Source organism: Ceratotherium simum, chromosome 24 (genome assembly GCF_057802395.1).
Source record: "Ceratotherium simum simum isolate JZ-2026a chromosome 24, ASM5780239v1, whole genome shotgun sequence".
NCBI classification, from domain to species: Eukaryota; Metazoa; Chordata; class Mammalia; order Perissodactyla; family Rhinocerotidae; genus Ceratotherium; species Ceratotherium simum.
The window spans coordinates 48585895-48612621 of NC_141923.1; the positions used below are offsets into that span (position 1 = coordinate 48585895).

The 26727-nt window shown below is 37.8% G+C and overlaps 1 protein-coding gene across 1 annotated transcript; it reads right to left on the reverse strand.

Annotated features, from left to right (window-relative positions):
- Positions 1 to 1389: 1389 nt before the first annotated feature.
- PSMC6 (proteasome 26S subunit, ATPase 6) lies at positions 1390 to 26664 on the reverse strand. The gene is made up of 14 exons (XM_004426154.3): positions 26523 to 26664; positions 25427 to 25506; positions 25295 to 25334; positions 24998 to 25050; positions 22212 to 22279; positions 21857 to 21971; positions 19702 to 19789; positions 17778 to 17839; positions 17567 to 17690; positions 11647 to 11708; positions 10108 to 10228; positions 9885 to 9965; positions 5282 to 5353; positions 1390 to 1888 (listed from the first exon to the last, which is right to left on the reverse strand). The coding sequence occupies exons 1-14, from the start codon at positions 26647 to 26649 to the stop codon at positions 1770 to 1772; spliced, it is 1212 nt and encodes a 403-aa protein (XP_004426211.1). The 5' UTR covers positions 26650 to 26664; the 3' UTR covers positions 1390 to 1769.
- Between the last annotated feature and the right edge of the window lie 63 nt (positions 26665 to 26727).

Below are 26727 nucleotides of genomic sequence, written 5' to 3' on the forward strand. Positions count from 1 at the left end.
ACAGATGAGGAAAATCAAGCTTAGAAGTGGAAGAACCCACACTTAAACTTTAAAGATTTGTACACCAAACTGATTCTTTAAAAATCCACCACCACCAAGTAGAAAGGTGAGAAAGTCATTTATTAGCTAAATTGCAAATTACAATGGATAAACTAAAAAGTATCAGATGGATATTTGACCTAGACCCCCCCACAAACATCCTATTACTGTTTATATTGTCATACTTACAAAATATACTGCCAACACACACAGAAATAGAATTGTTCAATAATTTGAGTATTAGATGGCTAGCTTGAGTGCTCCATTTTCTGCACCACTATGTAAACTGTTCTCTACTATAAAAAGGCACACAATACTCTGCTAGTAAGTTTTTAATTTGAAGAATGATTATACAATTACCCAGGTCATATATCATTCATTCTTTAGTGTTTATGAAACCAAGTCAAGTTTCTTGTTTTTTTGTGTGTGTGAGGAACACTAGCTCCGAGCTAACATCCATTGCCAATCCTCCTCTTTTTGCTGAGGAAGATTAGCACTGAGCTAACATCCATGCCCATCTTCCTCTATTTTGTATGTGGGATGCCACCACAGCATGGCTTGATGAGCAGTGTGTAGGTCCGTGCCCAGGATCTGAACCCCTGAACCCCAGGCCACCAAAACAGAGCACGCAAACCCAACCACTGTGCCACTGGGCCAGCCCCTCTTTTTTTTTTAACAGCACGTTTAATAAGATAATCTCAATTGATGCCCAAAGATATTTCCTGTTGTAATTTGTCAAAGCTTTAATTGCCACATGACGTGGGAAACAATTGTATATATATAACAGAACTTTTGTTTTGAACATTTCTGACATCACCATCCCCTGTAGCAGACACTCTTAGTCTGGTATCCATTGATACCTAGAGTCCACAGGTGAGCTTGGGAAATAAAAAATCTCTTTAAGTTTTAGTATATCAAAATTATGTGTAGGTATGTATAAATTTTTCTGGAAAGAGGGTCTAGACCTTAACATTGTCAAAAGGGAACTATCATCTCACATAAATCAAGAAATCCAAGTCACATTTATTAGCAAATATTACTTTTAATCATAATCTAAAAAAAGGTTATGGATGTGCATATACTATTTCAATTAACTGTTAGCCTAATCACAGTAGGTGAAGAGTAAATAAAGGCTTTCTGGAAGGAGGAATATATAGATATAGACATACACATATATATATTATATATAACAAGATGCTCTTATGAACACCTAATGTGGGTACTGTTTTAAAATATAATTCAAAAGCCTAAGATCTAAATACAACTTCATCTTGGTTATTAAGTAGTTTACTTACTAAAGAACCTAAAGGACCATAGTAAATGTACACTTACAAAAGACAAGAACATATGTAGCAGAACTGAATCAAACAGATTTTATTCAACTTCTTAGGATAAGGAAAACAAATGATATAAAATAAGTCATAAGAAATGCTCTTTTGTACTACTATCTCAAACCATTTTCAATGTTTTACAAAATGCTCAAACAGCAAATACGAAAAGCTTCAACATACTCTTCTTTTATAACTTCTGCTGCAATAAATGCAACATTAACAAATTTCTTCTGTACCAATCTTAAAAGTAGAATTACTGAATTACTAATTTTTATGGTGTTACACATATTTTTATTCATTAGCTTTTAATGAGATCATTACCAATACATAATTTTCCTTAACTTTATTTTTACATTAAGCCAACGTCTGTCATGCAGCTATCAAAAACCTTACAGTAAATTACACAGGTTTGTAGTCCAATTTAGACTCTAGCTTCTTAGAATCAGCCACTTTTCTGACTGCTTTCATGAAGTCTTCCTGTACTACAAAATCATGATCAGCACGAATTGCAAACATACCTGTGGAGAATAAAACAACATGACTGCTATATATAATATGTGAATCACTTATTGATTATAAGAAAACTAAATAATGTAATTCTATGGAGTAAATGTGAAGGAGCCTAGATTTACTACTTCTGAGCCAGTTGTTTTTTTTTTTAAAGATTTTATTTATTTATTTTTCCCCCAAAGCCCCAGTAGATAGTTGTATGTCATAGCTGCACATCGTTCCAGTTGCTGTATGTGGGACACGGCCTCCTCATGGCCGGAGAAGCGGTGCGTCAGTGCGATCCCGGGATCCGAACCCGGGCTGCCAGCAGTGGAGTGTGAGCACTTAATGGCTAAGCCACGGGGCCGGCCCTGAGCCCGTTGTTTTAATTTGTTAAAAATCACTATCATCGGGCTGGCCCCATGGCTTGTCAGTTAAGTGCACGCGCTCTGCTGCTGGTGGCCTGGGGTTCAGATCCCGGGCACGCACCAACGCACCGATTCTCCGCGGTGAGGCCGCGTCCCACATACAGCAACTAGAAGGATGTGCAACTATGACATACAACTATCTACTGGAGCTTTGGGGGAAAAAAAGGAGGAGGATTGGCAATAGATGTTAGTGCAGAGCCGGTCTTCCTCAGCAAAAAGTGGATCAGCATGGATGTTAGCTCAGGGCTGATCTTCCTCACAAAAAAAAATAAAAAAATAAAAAATAAAAAATCAGTATCATTGTTCAATAAATTTCCCTAGCTACGGTGAGCATTGTTTTCCAAACCAAAAGCTACAAAGCAATGAGACAATTATCTGAAGATTTAGAATCCAGCTCACACAGTCCCTGTAACCAAAGCCATCTTGAAAAAACAAAACAAAATCCAACTATCAACAAAACATACACATTTTAATAGGTTCTTAACTCGACAGGCAGCAATTCCCTGGAAAGAGGGAGCATGTGTATGATTCGGAAAAACACATCCAGTAATTTTGACAGCCATTCCTTGTTAATAATCAAAAGCTTAGAGAATAAGAAATTTAAAAACCCAATAGTGGGCTTTACCAAAACTCAGTGCCATTATTCACATGTTAAAATTAACCTTATACATGTACAAACTGATATTTTTATATGACTTCCTTATTCAAGTATCACAATTCAACTTTTTTCTTTCAGGTTTTTCACTAGTTACTTGTCAAATACTACTTGAAAAGGGGTACAAGTTTTTGTTTGTATTTTTTTTTAACATTAGTTGTGTAACGGATTTGGATCCCAGATTTTGAGACAATCCTAATTTCATGATAAACTAAAGCTGGTAAGGTATCACTATCTACTAATTAATTGAAACCTATTAATATTTTCATTCAGGATCTGCTTATATTGAATTCTCACTTACATAAAATGAGTGGGTTGAAATAAAAGATTTTGTGGGTTACTTCCTATCTTCCTTTCAATTTTTCAAGATTTCTATATAAGGAGTCCTGGAAATAGCCGCTTTATGTTGTTCTCAGAAATCAGGTGAATGGAAATGACTAATTTTTGAATAGTAAAAGATACAACTAGGGCTGGCCCCGTGGCTTAGCGGTTAAGTGCGCGCGCTCCGCTACTGGCGGCCCGGGTTCAGACCCCGGGCGCGCAACGACGCACCGCTTCTCCGGCCATGCTGAGGCCGCAGTCCCACATACAGCAACTAGAAGGATGTGCAACTATGACATACAACTATCTACTGGGGCTTTGGGGAGAAAAAAAGGAGGAGGATTGGCAATAGATGTTAGCTCAGAGCCGGTCTTCCTCAGCAAAAAGAGGAGGATTAGCACAGATGTTAGCTCAGGGCTGATCTTCCTCACAAAAAAAAAAAAAAAAAAGAAAAGATACAACTAAATAAGAAAAATTACTTTTTCAAAACTTGTGCATGACTATTTCCAAATCACTGTTTAGTGAATGAGTGAATCTGAGATACATTCTAATCCAAAAAGGATGATAATTTCAGAATTTGATTGGAAAAGACAACTATAACAGAATCAAGTGTATTTTAATATACAGAAAGATATATTAACAAAAAAGTCTTGAAGTCTAATATAAAGAAAACCAAAGAATTTCAGTGTCTCCAGATGTGAATGTCCCACTCAGTTAAAAAGCTAAAATTTTAATCCCCACAGAAGTTATAGCTCTTTATTGGAAATAATTAAAAATGAATTTTTAAAAATATTTGAGAAAAAAAGAATATCATTATTTGATGGTATCAGTCTTTATGACATTATGTTTGTTTGGATTCTAATTCAACAAAGCAATCTTCTGATAATTTGGTCCAGTGTAGATCTTGGAAAGAGAATGTCATCAGTTACTCCGAGTAGTTCAAGCCACATGACAGTTTATCTCTTATTATTTTTGCTTATTACTAAGTTTTTCTGAGCATGATTTACTCTGATTCATCTGAGCGAGTTTCTAGACCTGCAGATCTTTGATCCAGATACTGAGTCACAGTATACTCACGACGATATTCCTATGGAAAAGCCATGCCTAAGTAGCCTCTTTAAATACTGTTGAATTTCTAAGAAATGTTAAAATAAGGCTAATGGTGATATGCAAACAAGAGGAATTCACATATTGTAATACTTAAAAAAACTGTTCATCTGCAACCTAAAAGTCAGTAACTATAAAAACTACTGTAGAAATTAATTTTTTCGATTTTAACATTTTGATTTTAAGATTCCTGTGTGGAGGACAAAAACAAAATGAGTCTATGTAGGGTTTTAAAGCCACTTGGTACCAGAAATAAAAATAGGATCACACAGTCCACAGAGAAAATTATATTAAAAAACTACTACATTTTATACAAGTTGCACAATCACAAAATTCATAAATCAATCTTTCAAAGCTTATTGCTGACAGCCTAGTATCAGAAAACATGTCATCCATTTTGCAGCAGATACCTCTGGTGCTGGCCCAGTCTGATTTCAGCCATGGGTGTGGCAGGTAATTCTGTACAGTCTCAGACTCACTTCAAGGGGCCAGTATCCTATCACACGCATATCTTTTCACATTCTGCCCTAAGGCCATCCAGAAATACAGGAGTTAACATCCCCAAGGGCAAATCTCATCAAATGGGGGATGACAGCTGGAAAATAAATGCTCCAGTCTCCCATATTTCAGCTGGGTAATCCTAGAAGGCATTTAGTATGGTTCTCTGAGGTCTCATCAGAACCAAACCTCCCTTGGCTACAGCAGCTATTTCAACGGTGCACTCTCATATAATAACGTTCCTTCTTCCCATCTCACTTGCCCTGTTCTCTCCTGCTTCTTGGAATCAATTCCCCCCAAAACAAGTACCCAAATCCTTGCAAAGCCCAGGTTCTGCTTTTGGACAAACTCAAATACATTTTTAGCAAATTAAACATCAAAAACAATAGCAAAACTGTACTTTAAACCCTGACCTGCTTCAGTACAAACGTTTCTCAGGTCTGCTCCATTAAAGCCATCTGAAAGCTTCACAATTGCTTCATAATCTGTTTAGGAAAAAATACTGAAAATTAGTAAAAACAAAAATTAGACCTTTTCTTGATTTATACCCATATGGAAAATTGAAACTGAAAAGCTTGCTTTGAATCTAATCAGCTAGGTATCATCTCTGTTACCATTCCACAATATTAACAATCAAAAACCATGCTTCTGTTAAATAAATCAGCACCAAACAGAAATAAACAGTTCTGAAGCTTTAGAAACCAAGAACTATCATCAAGATCTGAAGGCATTTTAACCTGCTTCTATGCAGTGAAACATTTACACACATGTGAACTTCAGGTATCTGTCAAGCTATGACTCTTACTAGAACTATAACCAAATCTTTAATCTCAATAAACCTAGAACATTCAAAACCAACTGTAACCACAATGGAATTTAATCACACAAGCTAAATATAAAATACACCAAAAATAGTCATCAGACATAATTTTATGATATAGAATTTTTAAATGCTACAGCAAGCACTGGCTAGCTTTTCTGGGTTCTGTACAAGCTCCAAGTGGGGAGGTATAAGATCTATAAGAGTAATAGTGAAGTGACCTTTCCATCCACACCTCAGACTTGAAATGAAGAGCTGTTGGTTTGGGGTAGCAGTTATGGACTTGATATAGAAAAGGGAGAGAAATAAGAAACAGTATAGGCTACTACAATGTGCATAACTCTGATGAGACACCCTCTGTCAGGCAATCTAGAGTATGTCAATCTTTTTTTGAAATCATACAGATATTCATTAATTAGTCTTCATTCAGGTTCAAGATCATTCATTCCAAGCTTCCTGAGAACAGTAGATTCCCATCACAGTATCTGGCACCTAGCAAAAGCTTAGTATTGGGAGAACCCTAGAAATTGACATCCTTAGTTCAGCTCAATCTTTCCAGCTCAAAACTCTTTCAATGAGCAATGAGAAAGTTTGTGAGAGGCAACAATCAACTATTTGTAATTATTTTGGACCATTAACTTCTAAAGGGTTTTTAAAGCTGCCTGGCAATTATACTAGATTTCCTTAGCTCAGGGGTCAGCACACTTTCTATAACGGCCCAGGCAGTAATTATTTTAGGCTTTGCAGACCATATGGTCTCTGTCAAAACTATTTCTGCTCTTGTAGTGAAAGCAGTCATAGACAATATATAAATGAATGGGATTGGTTGTGTTACAACAAAACTTTATTTACAAAAACAGAAGGCAGATAGAATTTGGCCCACAAGCCATGGTTTGTTGGGCTTCTCCCCTAGTCCAGTCTCTCACTTCTTTAGATAACTATTTTATAACTTCTCTTCTGTCCTCAAATCTCTAACAATACTTTCCCCATCTTCATTCTGAACTTGCTTCCTATTTCACTGAAAAAATAAAACCATTCAGAAGAAAAATTCTACAAGTTCCTGCCATATTTGAGAATGTCATCATCAGCATCTATATATTCTGCCTTCCCTCCTATCCTCATAAATGAAAAGTCCATGCTAATAGACAAAGCCAACACTTCTTCAACCTTATCAATTTCTCTCTCATTCCTAGACCATTCCCATCAGCATAAAAAACTAAGTTCTCTGTCTTAAAGAAAACTCCCCCAAATCCTCATGTCCATTACCACTACAGCTCCATTTCTTCTCTTCTCCCCTTTGCTCCAGAACTCCTTGAAAGAAATGTCTAAACCCAATGCTTTTCCTCTCAATCTCTCTGAAACCCATTTGAAGTAGGCTTCCGCTTCCACTACTCCAAAGAAATTACTTCTGATAAGGCCACCAATGATCTTCACATAATATATGGAAAGGTCCATTCTCAGAACTCTTCTTATCTGAACCATGATTAGCATTTGACAGGGCATCAGTACCTCCTTATAAGAGTTTCTTTGTTTATCTTCCAGGACACCACAGCTCCTGGTTTTACTCCTACCTCTGTGACTATACTTTCTTTTTTTTTTTTTTTTTTGTGAGGAAGATCAGCCCTGAGCTAACATCCAGGCCAATCCTCCTCTTTTTGCTGAGGAAGACCAGCCCTGAGCTAACATCTATTGCGAATCCTCCTCCTTTTTTCCCTAAAGCCCCAGTAGATAATTGTATGTCATAGTTGTGCATCCTTCTAGTTGCTGTATGGGGGATGCCGCCTCAGCATGGCCACAGAAGCGGTGCATCGGTGCGCATCCACGGGGCCGGCCCCCGGTGACTATACTTTCTAAGACTCCTTTGATAGTTATTCGTCGCATCTTCTTAATTTTGGAGTTAGCTCAGTTTCTGAACCTCTTCTCTATCCACATTCACTTCCTCACATTAGAAGCTTATCTAATCTCAAAACTTTAAAAACCATTCTTATGCTGATATTATCCACATTTGTATCTCTAGCATAGACTACCCCAATGAACTAAGGATGCATATAGAATCAACATCTCTATTTGGATATCTAATTAGCACCTCAAATTTAATATATCCAGAATCAAATTCCTTATTCTACCTTTAAAATCTAATCTTTCCAGTCTTCCCCCATTTAATTGATGGCAACTCCATCTTTCCAGTTACATGAGTCAAAAACCTAAGTCTTCCCTGGTTCTTCTCTTTAGCTCACACCCCCCATCCAATGCATTAGCAAGTCCTGTCACCTCTAAAATTTCAAAATACATCCATAATCTCATTATTTTAAAAGACTTTGCTACCACCTTGGACTAAGCCACCATCATCTTCTGCCTGGATTACTGAAATAACCTCTTAACTGATCCTCTTGCTTCTATCCTTGTCCCTCTACATGCAGCCAGAATGATCTTAATATAAGTGAATTTTGAAATATTTACAGATGAAATGATAATGCCTGGGATTTGCTTTCTAAAAATCCAGAGGGAGGGGCTGGCCCAGTGGCAAAGTGGTTACGTTCGCGCGCTCCACTTTGGTGGCCCCAGGTTTGCAGGTTCGGATCCCAGCATGGACTGATGCATCGCTTAACAAGCCATGCTGTGGCGGCATCCCATATAAAGTAGAGGAAGATGGGCATGGATGTTAGCCCAGGGCCAATCTTCCTCAGCAAAAGAGGACTGGCAACAGAGGTTAGCTCAGGGCTAATCTTCCTCACACACACACAAAAAAAATCCAGAGGGAAGGTAAGAGGTGGGAGAGATTACAGATGAAATAAGATTGGCCAAGAGTTAATCATTATTATTATTAATTTTTAATGTAATGTTTTTTTTATGAGAAAGATCAGACCTAAGCTAACATCCATGCCAATCCTCCTCTTTTTGCTGAGGAAGACTGGCCCTGAGCTAACATCTATTGCCAATCCTCCTCCTTTTTTTCTCTTTTTCTCCCCAAAGCCCCAGTAGATAGTTGTATGTCATAGTTGCACATCCTTCTAGTTGCTGTATATGGGACGCCGCCTCAGCATGGCCGGACAAGCGGTGCGTCAGTGCATGCCTGGGATCTGAACCCGGGCCGCCAGTAGCGGAGCGCGCGCACTTAACTGCTAAGCCACTGGGCCGGCCCCAAGAGTTAATGATTATTGAAGCTGGGGGATGAGTACCTGGGGCTGGAAGTTCATTATTCTCTTATCTCTACTTTTACGTATTTCTAATTTTTTTTTTGTGTGTGTGAGGAAGATCAGCCCTGAGCTAACATCCATGCTAATCCTCCTCTTTTTGCTGAGGAAGACTGGCCCTGAGCTAATATTCGTGTAGATCTTCCTCCACTTTATATGGGACACCACCACAGCACGGCCTGACAAGCGGTGCGTCGGTGCACGCCCAGGATCCGAACCCAGGCCGCCAGCAGTGGAGCGCACGCACATAACCGCTACACCATGGGGCCAGCCCCACTTCTAATTTTTTACAATAAAAAGTTAAAAAAAAAAAAAAAAAGTAAATTCCTCTGCTCACAATCCTCCAATGGCATCCATATTACTAAAAATGAAAGCCAAAGTTCCTACATAACGGCCTCAATAAAGCTCTATACAATCTCGTCCCAATTACTTCTATGATTTCATTTGCTACTATCCTATTTACTCTGCCACAAACATGTTGGCCTCTTTGCTGCTCCTAGAATGTTCCAGGCATGCACCTGCTTCAAAGCCTTCTTACTTGCTACTCCTGCTGCATGATTTTCCCTCAGATATCCACATCTAGTTGCTTCACCTTTTCAGGTCATTGCTTAAAAATCACCTTCTTGGTAATGCCTTCCCTGTGTTTCCCTCTCTCAGCCTCCATTTAAAAATGTAAATATTCATTCTTGCTCCTGGCATCACCTACTCCCCTTTTCTTGCTTTATTTTTTCTCCATTGCACTTTTCACCATTTAATATACTCTATATTTCACTTACTTTATTTGTCTTTCCTGACAAGAATATAAGTTCTGTAAAGGCAAGAATTTGTCTGTTTTGTTCATTGCTATATCCCCAGCACTTAAAACATTTCCTAGCATACAGGAGATGCTCAATAAACATTAGCTGAATTTAAAACCAGATCTGGTAGACTATCAGTGACATCCAACAGCATTTTGCTTCATTTACCAAATGTAAATATATATAAAATAAGTTATTTCCTTACCTATTTCACCATGCTTTGTAATGGGACCTGCATGGATTTTCAATATATCTAATCTTGCTTGTTCGTTTGGTAAATCAATATCTGAAAATAAGAAATTATAAGATATTCTTTTGCATTCAGGTTTTTTGTTTTTTAAATAAAGTTGGGGGTGAGGAGGAGGTACGGGAAGAGAAACAGACATGGACAAAGGGAAATGGACGGCAAGTAAAGAACTGTAACTCACGTATTTTTCTATCTAATCTTCCTGGACGAAGCAAAGCAGGATCCAGTGTATCTGGTCGGTTTGTAGCCATGATCATTTTAACTCTATGTAGAGTATCAAATCCATCCATTTGATTCAGTAACTAAGAATATATTTGTAAATAAAAATCATAGACAGATTTTACAAAACATCACCTTCATTAAAAAATAGACAACACATCCCTTTTATATGCCTAATATCATGAAATGTATTGCCTACAGATATGTGGCCTTCAGAATGATCATTTGATGGAATCCTATTTTTTTTCTTTCTCTTATATACAGAGATATATTTTCCATCCTCAAAGTTCCAAGATAAATTATCTAAGTATGTATTTTTTTATAGCTATCAGGTAGTTTTAATAAATGTGAAAGGCTTCCATTTAGTCAAAAATTATGGAACTAAACTATGTAGATCTGAATTCCATGGTTCAAATTTTTTTCATTCAATTACTTTTAACAGTAAAACTAATAATAAAATCTAATGTATAAAGTGCTTATGTATGGTATGCCAGACATAAAATTTACATTAGGATAACTGGATGCAGTGATTTTTCTACAAATCTGATAATAAACCCATTACATATATTTTCAAATAATTCTACTACACATAGAAATACTGAGACACTAAATGTATTTCCTTTGATTCCTAAAGTTTTCTTGAATAAATGTTGAAAAACCTAACTGGATTCAAAAAACTCTTTAAAACAGAGCTAGCCTGACAATATTTCTATTTCTTTCCCAAAATATCTGTTAGCTGACAACATATCAGCTACATGAATAAAACTAGTATCTGTGTTGTTTTAAAATACCTCAATTAAGGTTTCTAAGAGACTCTATAACTAATTTTAAAATACTGTATGTCTTCTGAGCTCAGTATAATTTATGAAAAGTAATTTTCAAATACCCCCACTGAAACAGAATTTGACAATGCATTACCTATCCTATTTGTAGAAGTACAAAAATGTATTTGGGATCTTGCCATCCTTTTCACAGAATTTAGAGTAGGGAAAGGGAAAGTGGGGAAAGACTATGTACATTCTAATATCCTATCATCTATCTTCTTCAACTACCAAAATTATTTTAGTTTCCTCTCATTCTCAGCAATAAAGCATGAGAGGGAAGTTTCAGTCATTTTTAGAGCAACCTCATATGTAATTATAACTCATTTATTGCCACCAGTCTTGTCGGTTACTCATAAAATGTTTTAATAAATTTAGTGCAAAATCACATTCACAATAAGAAGTACAATATATAATTTAAATATCTGAATGGCTGATCTGCTCAAAAAGCATAGAATAGTACAGATGTACATCAAATGGAATTTTGTAGATACCCCTATTATTTTCTAATATTCATTTTCTTACTACAGATTCTGGCAGAGAAATGTGTTCGTTACTGTCGATATTTTCAAATTTCATACTGAAGTGTATTTATTCTTCATTTAAATCACTGTACATATTTTGACCTTCAAATATCCAACGTTCACTTCTTCATTTAAACCCCCTTTACCAACTATTACCTCCATTAAAGTTCTCTGAATCTCTCTATCAGCTGAAGTACCCTCAGAAAACCGACGACCACCTAAAACAACAGATAGGGAAACTCATATGCAGTACTCTTTTCCTCTATAATCATCATTTAAGAAAACAGAATATGATAGTGTCTGGGGTTAAAAACATTAAGAGATTGGATTGGTGGTTACCAGAGGGGAAGGGGGGAGGGAGGAGGGTGAAAGGGATAATTCGGTACATGTGTGGTGATGGGTTGTAATTAGTATTTTGGTGGTGAACATGATGTAGTCCATGCAGAAACTGAAGTACAATGATGTACACCTGAAATTTTTACAATGTTATAAACCAATGTTACTGCAATAAACAAAAAATTTATAAAAAAAAAAAAAAACATTAAGAGAAAAATTAAATAGTAAGAATTATATTATGCTGACAAAGTTAGAATTAACTTTGGTATAATGTTTCTGATTTTTTCAATGTCAAAGGTTATTTAATAAAATTCATTAAATTTTCCTTAAAGGAAAATTACAGGCCAATATCGCTGATAAACATACATGCAAAAATCCTCAACAAAATATTGGCAAACTGAATGCAGCAATACATTAAAAGGATCACACACCATGATCAAATGGGATTTATACCAGGGATACAGGGGTGGTTCAACATCTGCAAATCAATCAATGCAATACACCACATTAACAAAATGAGGAATAAAAACCACATGATCAGAGGCTGGCCTGGTGGCATAGTGGTTAAGTTTGCATGCTCCACTTTGGCGGCCCAGGGTTCGCAGCTTTGGATCCCAGGCATGGACCTACAGATCGCTCCTTAAGCCACGCTGTGGCGGCATCCCACATACAACGTAGAGGAGGATTGGCACAGATGTTAGCTCAGGGCCAGTCTTCCTCAAGCAAAAAGAGGAAGACTGATAACAGATGTTACCTCAGGGCCAAGCTTCCTCACAAAAAAAAACCCCAAAAACCACATGATCATCTGAATAGACGCAGAGGAAGCATTTGACAAGATCCCAACTTCCATTTATGATTAAAAAACTCTCAATAAAATGGGTATAGAAGGAAAGTACCTCAACATAACAAAAGCCAGATCTGACAAACCCACAGCCAACATCATACTCAATAAGGAAAAACTGAAAGCCATCCCTCCGAGAACAGGTACAAGACAAGGGTGTCCACTCTCACCACTCTTATTTGACATAGGACTGGAGGTTTTGGCCAGAGCAATTAGGCAAGAAAAATAAAAGGTATCCAAATTGGCAATGAAAAAGTGAAACTCGCACTGTTTGCAGATGACATGATTTTATATATGGAAAACCCTAAACAATCTACCAGACAACTATTAGAGATAATCAACAACTACAGCAAAGTTGCAGGGTACAAAATCAACTTACAAAAATCAGTTGCACTTCTATATGCCAACAATGAACCAACAAAAAGAGAACTCAAATAATCCCAGGGGGCCAGCCCCGTGGTGTAGCAGTTAAGTGCATGTGTTCCGCTGCTGGCAGCCTGGGTTCAGATCTCAGGCGTGTACTGACACACCGCTTGTCAAGCCATACTGTGGCGGCATCCCATATAAAGTGGAGGACAATGGGCACAGATGTTAGCCCAGGACCAATCTTCCTCAGCAAAAACAAAAAAGAAGATTGGCATGGATGTTAGCTCAGGGCTGATCTTCCTCACCAAAAAAATAAAAAAAAAAAATCCCATTTACAATCACAACAAAAAGAATAAAATATCTAGGAATAAATTTAACCAAGGAGGTGAAAGACGTATTCAATGAAAACTATAAGACATTATTGAAAGAAATCGATGATGACATAAAGAAATGGAAAGATATCCCATGCACGTGGATTGGAAGAATAAACATAGTTAAAATGTCTATATTACCTAAAGCAATCTACAGATTCAGTGCAATCCCAATCAGAATCCCAATGACATTCTTCATGGAAATAGAGCAAAGAATCCTAAAATTCATATGGCGCAACAAAAGACCCCAAATAGCTAAAGCAATCCTAAGAAAAAAGAACAAAGCAGGAGGCATCACAACCCCCGGCTTCAAAACATACTACAAAGAAATAGTAATCAAAACAGCATGGTACTGGTACAAAAGCAGACACACAGATCAATGGAACAGAATTGAAAGCCCAGAAATAAAACCACACATATACGGACAGCTAATTTTCCACAAAGGAGCTAAGAACATACAATGCAGAAAGGAAAGTCTCTTCAATTAATGGTGTCGGGAAAATTGGACAGCCACATGCAAAAGAATGAAAGTGGACCATCTGCTATCGCCATTCACAAAAATTAACTCAGGGCCGGCCCCATGGCTTGGCGGTTAAGTGTGCGCGCTCTGCTGCTGGCAGCCCAGGTTTGGATCCCAGGCGCGCACCGACGCACTGCTTCTCCCGCCATGCTGAGGCCACGTCCCACATACAGCAACTAGAAGGATGTGCAGCTATGACATACCACTATCTACTGGGGCTTTGGGGGAAAAAAATAAACAAACACTCTTACAAAGTGAAAATTAAAAAAAAAAAAAAGTAACTCAAAATCGATCAAAGACCTGAAGGTGAGACCTGAAACTATAAAACTAATAGAAGAAAATACAGGCAACACACTATTTGACATTGGTCATAAAGGAATCTTTTCGGATGACATGCCTACCCAGACTAGGGAAACTTAAGAAAAAATAAACAAGTGGGACTTTATCAGATTAAAGAGCTTCTACAAGACAAATGAAACCAGAATCAAGATGAACAGACAGTGCACCAGCTAGGAGAGAATATTTGCAAAACATACATCTGACAAGGGGTTGATCTCCATAATATATAAAGAACTCACACAACTGAACAACAAAAAAACAAACAACCTGATCAAAAAATGGGCAGAGGAAATGAAAAGACACTTCTCCAAAGAAGATATACAGATGGCCAATAAGCACATGAAAAGATGTTCAACATCATTAACCATCAGGAAAATGCAAATCTAAACAACACTAAGATATCACCTCACGCCCGTTAGAATGGCTATAATCACCAAGACAAAAAACAACAAATGTTGGAGAGGAAGTGGAGAAACAGGAACCCTCATACACAGCTGGTGGGAATGCAAACTGGTGCAGCCTCTATGGAAAATGGTATGGAGATTCCTCAAAGAATTAAAAATAGAGATGCCCTGGGCTGGCCCCGTGGCTTAGTGGTTAAGTGCGTGCGCTCCGCTGCTGGAGGCCTGGGTTCGGATCCCGTGTGCGCACCAACGCACTGCTTCTCCGGCCATGCTGAGGCCGTGTCCCAGATACAGCAACTAGAAAGATGTGCAGCTATTACATACAACTATCTACTGGGGCTTTGGGGGGAAAATAAATAAATAAATAAATAAAATTACTAAAAAAAAAAAAATAGAGATGCCCTATGATCCAGCCATCCCACTACTGGGAATCTATCCAACGCACCTGAAATCAACAATCCAAAGAGGCTTATGCACCCCTATGTTCATTGCAGCATTATTCACCATAGCCAAGAAGTGGAAGCAACCTAAGTGTCCCTCGAGTGACGACTGGATCAAGAAAATGTGGTATATATATACAGTGGAATACTACTCAGCCATAAAAAAAGACAAAATTGTCCCATTTGCAACAACATGGATGGGCCTGGAGGGTATTATGTTAAGTGAAGTAAGCCCGAAAGAGAAAGACAAACACTGTATGATCTCACTCATATGTGGAATATAAACCAACACACGGACAGAGAAAACTGTGTTGTGCTTACCAGGGGCAACGGGGGTGAGGGATGGGCACAAGGGGTGAAGGGAGTCATATATATGGTGATGGACAAACAAAAACGTACAACCCAAAATTCCACAATGTTAAAAACTATTAAAACATCAATAAAAAAAAAAAGAAAGAAATGGAATGATATTCCATGCACAAGGATTAGAAAAATAAACATAGTTAAAATGTCTATACTACTTAAAGCAATCTACAGATTCAATGCAATTCTGATGGGGATCAGAATCCCAACGACATTCTTCACGGAAATAGAGCAAAGAATCCTAAAATTCATATGGGGCAAAAAAAGACCCTGAATAGCTAAAGCAATCCTGAGAAAAAAGAACAAAGTTGGAGGCATCAGAATCCCTGACTTCAAAATATACTACAGGGCCGGCCCAGTGGCTTAGCGGTTGAGTGCGCGTGCTCCGCTGCTGGCGGCCTGGGTTCGGATCCCGGGCGCGCACCGACGCACCGCTTCTCCGGCCATGCTGAGGCCGCGTCCCACATACAGCAACTAGAAGGATGTGCAACTATGACGTACAACAATCTACTGGGGCTTTGGGGGGAAAAAAATAAATAAATAAAATGTTTAAAAAAAAAAAATACTACAAAGCCACAGTAATCAATCACAGCACAGTACTGGTACAAAAACAGACACACAGATCAATGGAACAGAATTGAAAGCCCACAAATAAAACCACACATTTACGGGCAGCTAATCTTCACCAAAGGAGCTAGGAACATACAATGGAGAAAGGAAAATCTCTTCAATAAATGGTGTTCGGAAAACTGGACAGCCACACACAAAAGAATGAAAGTAGACCATTATCTTTTGCCATACACAAAAATTAACTCAAAATGGATCAAAGACCTGAAGCTAAGACCTGAAACCATAAAACTCCTAGAAGAAAACATAGCCAGTACACTCTTTGACATCCTTCTTAGAAGGGTCTTTTCGAATACCATGTCTAGTTGGGCAAGGGAAACAAAGGAAAAAATAAACAAACGAGACTTCATCAGACTAAAGAGCTTCTGCAAGGCAAAGGAAACAAGGAACAAAGTGAAAAGACAACCCACAAACTGGGAGAAAATATTTGAAAATCACATATCCGACAAGGGGTTAATCTCCAAAATATATAAAGAACTCACACAACTCAACAACAAACAAACAACCCAATCAAAAAAATGGGCAGAGGAAATGAACAGACATTTTTCTAAAGAAGATATACAGATGGCCAACAGACACATGAAAAGATGTTTGACATCACTAATCATTAGGGAAATAAAAGTCAAAACTACAATGAGATATCACCTTACACCTGTTAGAATGGCTATAATTACCAAGACGAAAAACAACAAATGTTGGAGAGCACGTGGAGAAAAGGGAGCCCTCATACACTGCTGGTGGGAATGCAAACTGGTGCAGCCACTATGGAAAATAGTATGGAGATTTCTCAAAAAATTAAAAATAGAAATACCGTACAACCCAACTATCCCACTACTGGGTATTTACCCAAAGGATTTGAAATCAGCAATTCAAAGAGACTTATGCACTCCCACGTTCATTGCAGCATTATTCACAATAGCCAAGATGTGGAAGCAACCCAAGTGCACATCAACTGATGAATGGATAAAGAAGATGTGGTATATATATATAATGGAATACTACTCAGCCACAAAAAAAGACAAAATCTTCCCATTTGCAACAACATGGATGGACCTTGAGGCTATTATGTTAAACAAAATAAGCCAGCCGGTGAAAGACAAACACCATATGATTTCACTCATATGTGGAAGATAAACAAACACATGGACAAAGAGAACAGATTAGTGGTTACCAGAGGGGAAGGGGGTTGGGGGGTGGGCATAAGGGGTAAATGGGCACATATGTATGGTGACTGACAAATAACATTGTACAACTGAAATTTCACAATGTTATAAACTATTATGACCTCAGTAAAAAAATTAAATTTTCTTAAGAATCTTCTTAAAATAATGTCCAATTCATTTTGCTACCTCACACAAGTTGCAATTAAGAGGTGAAGAGAAGGGAATAAGGTTCTCTTAGATCTTTAAAAAATTTCCTAACACTTTCAAGAAAAGTTTAAAATAATATTTAAAAGGTGTTATTCTTACCAATAGCATCTATTTCATCCATAAAAATGATGCATGGCTGATGGTCCCTGGCATAATTAAACATTTCTCTGATCAAACGAGCACTTTCACCAATGTACTTGTCTACAATAGAACTAGATACAACCTGATTAAAGGAAAAACATTAAGGTAACTATAAGACAAGTCAAATAAAATATAATTTCAACAACTACAAAAAGAATCTTCCCTTTACCTTTAAGAAATTGCAGTCTAGCTGGCTAGCAACAGCTCGTGCCAAGAGTGTCTTTCCTGTACCTAGGAATGACAAAAGAAGTCCTAATTAGATGAACAGTAAAACAAATTTTTAACAACCTCTTGAGAATTTACTCCTTTGGCTACTAAGTTTGGCAAAATAGAACGTAAATCCTAAATAGAATTTCCATTTAAAATTCCAACACACTTCTACTCTCAATATTAAAATTTTAAACTTTACCCAAAATATCTCTTGTAATTTTTTTTTTTTTTAAAGATTTTATTTATTTTATTTTTTCCCCCCAAAGCCCCAGTAGATAGTTGTATGCCATAGCTGCACATCCTTCTAGTTGCTGTACGTGGGACTCGGCCTCAGGATGGCCGGAGAAGTGGCGCCTCGATGCGCACCCGGGATCCGAACCCGGGCCACCAGCATTGCAGCGCGCGCACTTAACCACCAAGCCACAGGGCCGGCCCATCTTGTAATTTTATTATAAGGACACTGAATATGTAACTTTAGAAATATATCAAACCCTACTTACAGATTATGATGGAAACTTCTGTTACATTAAAATTCATTGGTCTATCCTGCATGCTGAATGGATCTTTTACCTATGCATGACATTGTAATATCAAGTATTGGTTATTTGGAAACTACTGGTTCAGAGAGTTATGTAAATCTTCCAAATGTTGGCATTTTTCATTGTACAATATTAAAAAATCACAATTGTTAGTATTGTCATCAATCTCATCAGAAAAGTCTTTTAAAGCTGTCAAGCTCACAGCGCCAAATGTAAGTTTTCAAAAATTCTAATTTTCACTTGAAAGCTCAAATTTTATCACTGGCTCCAGATGGTATCAGCTGTTTTCTTTAATATGACAGGCTAACTTCATCCATTTTTGAAAAAATGGGTGCCAGATAACCAATAACTAGTCTGAATAACCAATAACCATGATATACAGTTATACTAGTATAACCATAGATTGTCTGTAAATTATCAAGTAAAAATGGTATTCCGTGAAGGGCAGCTAATTCAGCGGGCAACTCAAATAACTGCACAAGAGCTTTTCCTAGAAATAATTATCCTATTCAGTATGCAACAGAAGTACTTTATGCATATTTTCCATTTCATCACACAGAATACAAGAAACATTACTCAAGGATCAAGATTTAATATAATTAATAGGGCCGGCCCCGTGGCTTAGCGGTTAAGTGCGCGCGCTCCGCTGCTGGCGACCCGGGTTCGGATCCTAGGCGCGCACCAACGCACCGCTTCTCCGGTCATGCTGAGGCCGCGTCCCACATACAGCAACTAGAAGGATGTGCAGCTATGACATACAACTATCTACTGGGGCTTTGGGGGCACAAAAAATAAATAAAATTGAAAAGTACATATATATATAATATAATTAATAATTTTTACTGCTTCACCAAGGACATTTTAAGATGAAACTGGCATTTTTTTTTTTTAATACCGCAAGTGTGGGTGGTTGAGAACATAGTGACTACTATTACCCTTTTGTACCACTGACTGAAATGATTCATGCTATGGCATGAGCAGGTTTACCCACATTACTTGTGCACCAACAACACAGATGTCAACACCGTGAAAAAAAGCAACTAACATCTAGTATTATGAAAGTAAGTTTCGACCTTGCAGACCCCCTAAAAGTGTCTCAAGAGCACCCAGAGGTCTGTGAACTACACTTTGAGGACCACTGCACTAGAATCACATGGCATGTTAAGATATATACACAAAGAAGCACAAGAGGACTACGCATGCCTGAGAGAATAGACACAAATCTCCTATCCCTTTTTTACTCTGAGCAGAGTGGAGGTTGGAATTGCTTACATTAAATTTTCATCTTTTTTTTTTCCTTAATTCATTAATTTATTAGTGGGGCAGACATAATTCAATACCAACCTGGTGGTCCATATAACAAACAGCCCTTTGGAGGTATTATTCCTACACGCTGGAATAATTCTGGGTTTGTAAGAGGTAATTCTATCACCTAGAAAAGAAGTTGCATGTTTCTTAAAAAGTTAGTAAAGATTTTGACGCTTGCAAGTATTTTAAGTAAAACATCAACATAGTTATGTATATATATCATAATTCATAATGGATCTAGAATTTCATGCTATGTAAAACAGTTTATATTAGAGGTTTTTCTTCAGGTAGATTTAAGATATCTCTTAAATCTAAAAAATTTTAAGTAATTTCTTAAAAATTAATTATAAAGTATGCAATTATTTTAACAAACCACAACTGGACTAGAGTGATGGGAACACGAGCATATAATCTGTCAAAACATATCTGAATTGTACATTTAAAACCTGTGTATTTTAGGGGCCAGCCCACTGGCACAAGTGGTTAAGCGCGCGCACTCCGCATTGGCAGCCCTGAGTTCACAGGTTCGGATCCCGGCTGCACACCGATGCACCGCTTGTGAAGCCATGCTGTGGTGGCGTCCCATACAAAGTAGGGGAAGATGGGCATGGATGTTAGCTCAGAGCCAATCTTCGTCAGCCAGAAAGAGGAGGATTGGGATCGCATGTTAGCTCAGGGCTGATCTTCCTCACACACACACAAAAAAAATCTGTGCGTTTTACTGAATGTAAATTATGCCTCAATGAAAAAATTACACTACAAAAACCAGTTAAGCAAAAAAAAAAAAACCCAAAAACCAAACGATCTATACCATTTTGCATCTGGGAAATACAACACTAAACAATTACAGAATGGGGAAATCTGGTAAGCTATAATTGCCACCAAGAGAAAAGGTGTAATATGTTGTCATTTTGCCATAGCAGCCTTAAAAGAACCATATATTCTGCTCTCAATATCCTACGAAGACTGATTCAAGGAAAGAAAACTAGAGAATACAACATTGAGGCTTTGACTGCCCAACTTAAACTTTTTATAATACCAGTATCTTGAGAGAGAAACTTCTATTGACTAGTTGTGTCCATCACGAGTGATTAAAACAAGCCAAAAGTATGAGAAAGCAATATTCTGAAGTGTCTGCAGATGGAAAAGGGTATTGCACGTGCATGTGTGTTTTGTTTATGTGTGTGTGTGTGTGTGAGATTCTTTCTGCTCCTATGGCTGATGCAGCAAATCATTGTAAAAGACTAGGTTTCACAGTTCCATGAAGCACTTCTTCTGTTGCCCTTTCATTACTACAAAGTTGAGAAGAATAGGCTTTTATTTACGCTTGGATCAGTGCTTCCTCAAGTATGGTCACAAAACAATTTGGTTTCATAATTAGCTGGAATGGTTGTTTAAATGCTAATTCCTGTGTCCCAACCCCAAGCTACTGCATCAAAACCATGCAGAGGGCCTAAAAATCTCTATCCTTAACAAGAGTGCCAGAAAATTGCATGTGCTGAAGTCTGAAAACTACTGGCTTAGGGCTTAAATCATATGATGTAACTATCTGATGTGATTATCCTCATTCATTCCTAAATATTTCCATCCTAAATTAGGATGAAATCAGTAAGACAATGTAATTTGCTTTAAACAGAATTTGTTAAAAAGCCACCTGTGCTGTGAAGCAAGGCAATTCTGACTTGATTCTTCCCCTAAGAGCTTAAAAGGTTTAATCCACTCTGAAGCCAGTATTTTTCTTAAATGGCAGCAAATAGCTTTACCAAATAAAATATTTAAGCCACAGGTAACCTACTCTAAGAGTGGGAAGCTAACATTAATGAGGTTATAGGAAAAACTACATTACACACGTTACCCAAATCTGCTCTGATCCAAGTAACCTACTATGATAATCAAAACCACAGATGGCATGGGCATTGGATTAAACCAATTATTCTTAGTTTTTTTTTCTTCTTTGTCACAAAAAGAGCAGGATTATTCTAACACGAAATTATCTCCAAATCAACAAAAACCTATAATTTTCATAGCTATAAATTCAGTGCTATTCTTCTCTCACTAAGATATTAAATGTATAATATTCAGTAACCACTATTTGGACAAAGAGTAATTTTCATCCTCTTTCTCTCTTCAGGCATCTTAAAACCAGTACTATTTATTAGTAAATTCAAAGAACAAAGCATACACTACCAACCTCTCTTAATTCCCGAATCTGTTCTGACAGCCCTCCAATCTCAGAATAAGAAACATTCCCAGGGTCCTCATGAGACATGTTGTAAACCAGCGGATCCACCTCTCTTGGCAAATATCTGTAATGATAAGGAATGTATTTTTCTTGTAAAAGATGTATTTTCTCTCAGCCTACAGACAGAGTATAAATGACTTGTTTATGCAAGCATCTGTAGGTGATCTTATAAAACATGTTTAATTAGAAATTAGTAAAACAGAAAAAGTGGCAAAATACTCAGTTATCTCAAGAAGTATATATTTTGGATAAAATCTTACCTCTGTGAAAATAAAAGGTAAACTAAATAGAATAAGAAACCTACCTCATGATAGTTAGTGTAGTCATATCCAAAGCAACTCTTGTTCCTGGCTTCAGCTTACTTTTGTCAAGCTAATTTTGTAAAACAAAAGGTATTACATAAACACTTAAAAAGGGGAATAACTCGCTAACAAGAGCATAATATTTAGAAGTCAAATAATCATTTTTACCCTTCAGAGAGAAGAATATTAGATTATAAACACTATGACAACAGAAGGGCTTATAAAAGTAACAATTCAAAGTTATTTCCATCCACGCCTTAAAAGAAGGCCCCTTTGTGCAATCTCAGTGTGAAATGTGAAATCACTAATACACAAAGTTTGAGGTGGCAATGGCCTTGTTTCTGAAGAAGGAATGCACTTTGGTATTTTACTTTCAAAGGCTCTCTATTTAATATAGTTTTGCTCATTATTTTGATTCAGGCACTGTAAAACAGTGACTTTGGCAACTGTGATTTATACAGAAATCTGTAAGTGAACATTTTGGGGGAACGAAAGGGAAACTTTTTTTTGTTTTTTTGTTTTTCTTCGTGAGGAAGATTGGCCCTGGGCTAACATCCGTGACCATCTTCCTCTACTTTATATGTGGGACGCCTGCCACAGCATGGCTTGATAAGCGGTGCATAGGTCTGTACCCGGGATCGGAACCCGTGAACCCGGGCCCCCGAAGTGGAGCATGCTAACTTAACCATTAGCCATAGGGCTGGCCAGCCCCAGGAAAAGGAAGCATTTTCAAGGTGTGCTCATTACATTTAAAAACTATAGCTTTTGGGAAGAATGTGTTACTTGATTACAGTAGTCTCCCCTTATCCTCAGTTTTGCTTTCCGTGGTTCCAGTTACCCACAGTCAACAGTGGTCTGAACATATTAAATGGAAAATCCCAGATACAAACAATTCAGAAGTTTTAAATTGCGTGCCATTCTGAGTAGCGTGATGAAATCTCGCCCCATCTGATTCGTCCTGTCTGGGATGTGACTCACCATTTTGTCCAGCGTATCCACCTATATAAACTACCTGCCCGTTAGTCACTTAGTAGCTGTCTCAGTTGTCAGATCAACTGTCAACTGTCGTAGTATTCCAGTGGTTGTGTTCAAGTAACCCTTATTTACTTAATAATGGCTCCAAAGTAGAATAGTAGTGATGCTGGCAATTTGGATATGCCAAAAGGAAGCCGTAAAGTACTTCCTTTAAGTGAAAAGGGAAAAGTTCTTCACTTAATAAGGAAAGAAAAAAATCATATGCTGAGGTTGCTAAGATCTACAGTAAGAGTATATCTTCTATCCATGAAATTGTTATGAAGGAAAAAGAAACTCATGCTAGTTTTGCTATCACACCTCAAATATGTATGTGTAGGCAAAAAACATGGTATATATGGGGTTTGGTACTATCCATGGTTTCAGGAATCCACTGGGGGTCTTGCAACATACGCCCAGTGGTTAAGAGGGAACTACCGTATAGAAGAAAGGGGAAATGTACTGTTTCCCCTTAAGAGAATTTTATTAAAATGCTGAAAAAAAAAAACAAAACAAAACACCAGCAACCATCATTCATGCCTTTGGTACATGCCAGACACTATGCTAAGCATACTTTATATGAGGTTAAATCATACCAAACAATTTATTGGCATATTTAGGCAGGGTAATTTACTTAGCTAGAACTGGATAGAATCTATCCAACAGATTCACTTCACACTGAGAATGTTACTTTTCAAAAATAAAGTTACTTTTTGATAGTTTAAAAAACTGCTTGCCAATACAATTTCAGAATCATACAAATTACTGACCACTTTTCAGAGGATTTTGCAACGAGTCTAAGTTTAGGATTTAGTGCCAATTAAAATGAAGTAGAGACAGGTGAATTAGTAGATTTAGTATAATGGATTAAGCTAAAAAAAAAATGCCAGTAAATGCAGTACTTGAAAAAGAGCTAAACAGGGATCAATCTGAAGCTATTTCAACAGGTACATCTATAGGGAATATATACTCTGGCTTTTATAATATTTTCCAGTTTTCAAAAACTCTCTTGCCCTCCTACAATCATGAAATATCTTAGAAATGCCCATTTTTGGCATCCAGAGGGCCCTGAAAGGGACATAAAAAAATCCTTTGTCATCTAATATTTTGATTTAGAAAATGTCACCCCACTTATACACTGGGTAAAATCCTAAGTTTAGATTTTGTCCCCGGGTTAAATTCCATTCTACAGTCACGTGTCAATGTTTTAAAACTTGAATCTGATATAAAAAACACTCAGAGAAAGCTCTTCCAATGAATTTATAAGAATGCTCTATCTAAGGACATCTCCTAAAGAATAGGGAATATACAAATCGGCTTCAGAAGCTACTGAATGATTTGAAGCCATTTGTTGGCGTTTTTGATGACTGCAAAATGAAATTTGGAGTTATTTCAATCTGCCTATTCTAATCTAAACAAATTCATACAAAATCAACTTAGGCTATAGTAAAGTTTCTAAGTAACATTTCTAAATATTTAAATATAAAGCATAAGTTAATAGGGTCTAATACTTTTAGTCCTCTTCAAAAAAGACATTAAAATAAAATAATCTATTTTCCAGTTCTAAAATTCTTCAATTTCTAAGTGTGTAGAACTGACTGAGGCAATGTGATACAGTAGCAAGTAGAGAATACCAGGAGTCAAAGCCCATGGTTTGAGTTCAGACTTTGCTAATAATTAGCTACATAATGCCTGACCTGCTTACCTCAAGAATTAAATAACTTATATCAAAGTGCTTTTGTGAACTATAAAGCACTATACAAATGTAAAGTGTTACCTGTCGACGACAACCCACAACATATCTTGGTCCATTTGTAGCTTTAACAATGACTAGAGGAAGAAAATGAAAGAATAAATTGAAAAATAGAAAGTAAAAAATAAATATACTGACATCAATGGCAGGTTCAATTTTATTTCTGCCCTCCAAGAAGACAACAGCTGAAAGAAAACCTAGTCTATGCAAGAATATCATCTACCTTCATTGTTGTCATTAAAATAATAACCATTTCAAAAGTTGGTGGGGGGAAGAGTCTGCTCTTTTTTTCTTTACTAATTAACAATCTAATCTACTTACATTTTTCTTCAGTTAATTGCTTAAGTACTTCACCCACAATCTAAGAAAGAAAAAAAAGCATTACTTTTTGCCAACAGCTAAAAAACAAAGCAAATTACCATACCCCCTACAACCCCCGACTCCATTACTTACCTGTCCAACACTTTGTAGGGCCTTCAAATCATTTTCAGACTTTTCATACTGTTTGGTAAGTTCTTTCAATTGTTCCCTTACTGAAAAATATAATTTGAACATTTTTAATTAAACAATAATCTTAGTGAGTTTAAGTCACTAAGTCTCAAGTTTACTGAAGTCAATTTCACTTTACATATATTTTATATCCACTATAAATGGATACCACAAAAGAAATAAGGCCGTTTACGGGCGACACGTTTAAAAACGAAATGTTAACAGAGAAAGTACCATATTTTTATTTTTTTTGATCGGCAATACTCGCTTGTTCAAGCACTTTTTAGGTTCCATTCTTAACACACATTGACACTCTGACACTTCCGGATTTGGGACTACAAATCCGAATGATAAACGAATTAGACCCTTCCTCACCTCTTCGCCTACCCACATGGATTATTACTCGCTGGCTTTCTACCCTATATAAGGTCAAGAGGTGCAGTTCTCCACAGAATCATACAGTTATGGTCTTCCTTTATTTAATTAAACTACTCAGGCTTTTCAGTGAAGGCACACTATGAAAAAATTTAAGTGCTCTTTTAGCTCAGGAGGTAAGGGAAACTTGTACTAACAGAGGACAACTCAAAACACGAGAAAAGACGAGGAGACTTTTTATGACCGACGGACTCCTCTCGTGAGCTTCGCGTCCGGCTTTCCACCCCACGACAGGCCAGCTCCCCGAGTCTCCTTCCCTGCCTGAGCTTCCCTGACTCAAGTATCTCCTCCTCTCCGGGTCCTAGGGCTCCACCAACACTGCCCTCCTTGCACCCCAACCTGGGAAACGCCCCTGGCCCACTTCCCCACTTCTCCTCTAGTCCCCTTCCACTTCCACCTCAGAACTGGGGATGTTCTCTCTGCCACCTGGACCAGAACGGGCCATTCCCACGCCCGAAGAGGCGCTGCCCCCAAACTCAGGGCAGGATGACAAAGCGCGTCGTCCCCGGACCGAGGCCTTCCCACCTCCGGGGCCCGGTTGCCGGGCTCGGCCACAGGCCTCTGCTTTGTCGGATACAGAGGCGGGTCCAGGCACGAGAGGATGTGGAAAGAAAGGTGCACTCACACTCCTTGAGACGGCCGTCGATCTCCTTGTGCTCCAGCAGCTTCTTGCGGTAGTCCTGAAGCGCCTTATCTCTAGGGTCCGCCATGATGAGAAGCCGCCGCTCATAGGGGATGCCGGGAATGGCCATGGCCGCCCGGGCGGGGGAAGGGGCGGGGCGAGGGAGGCGCGACCCCGCCCCTTCCCCGTTGTCCCCGCCCCCAACTCC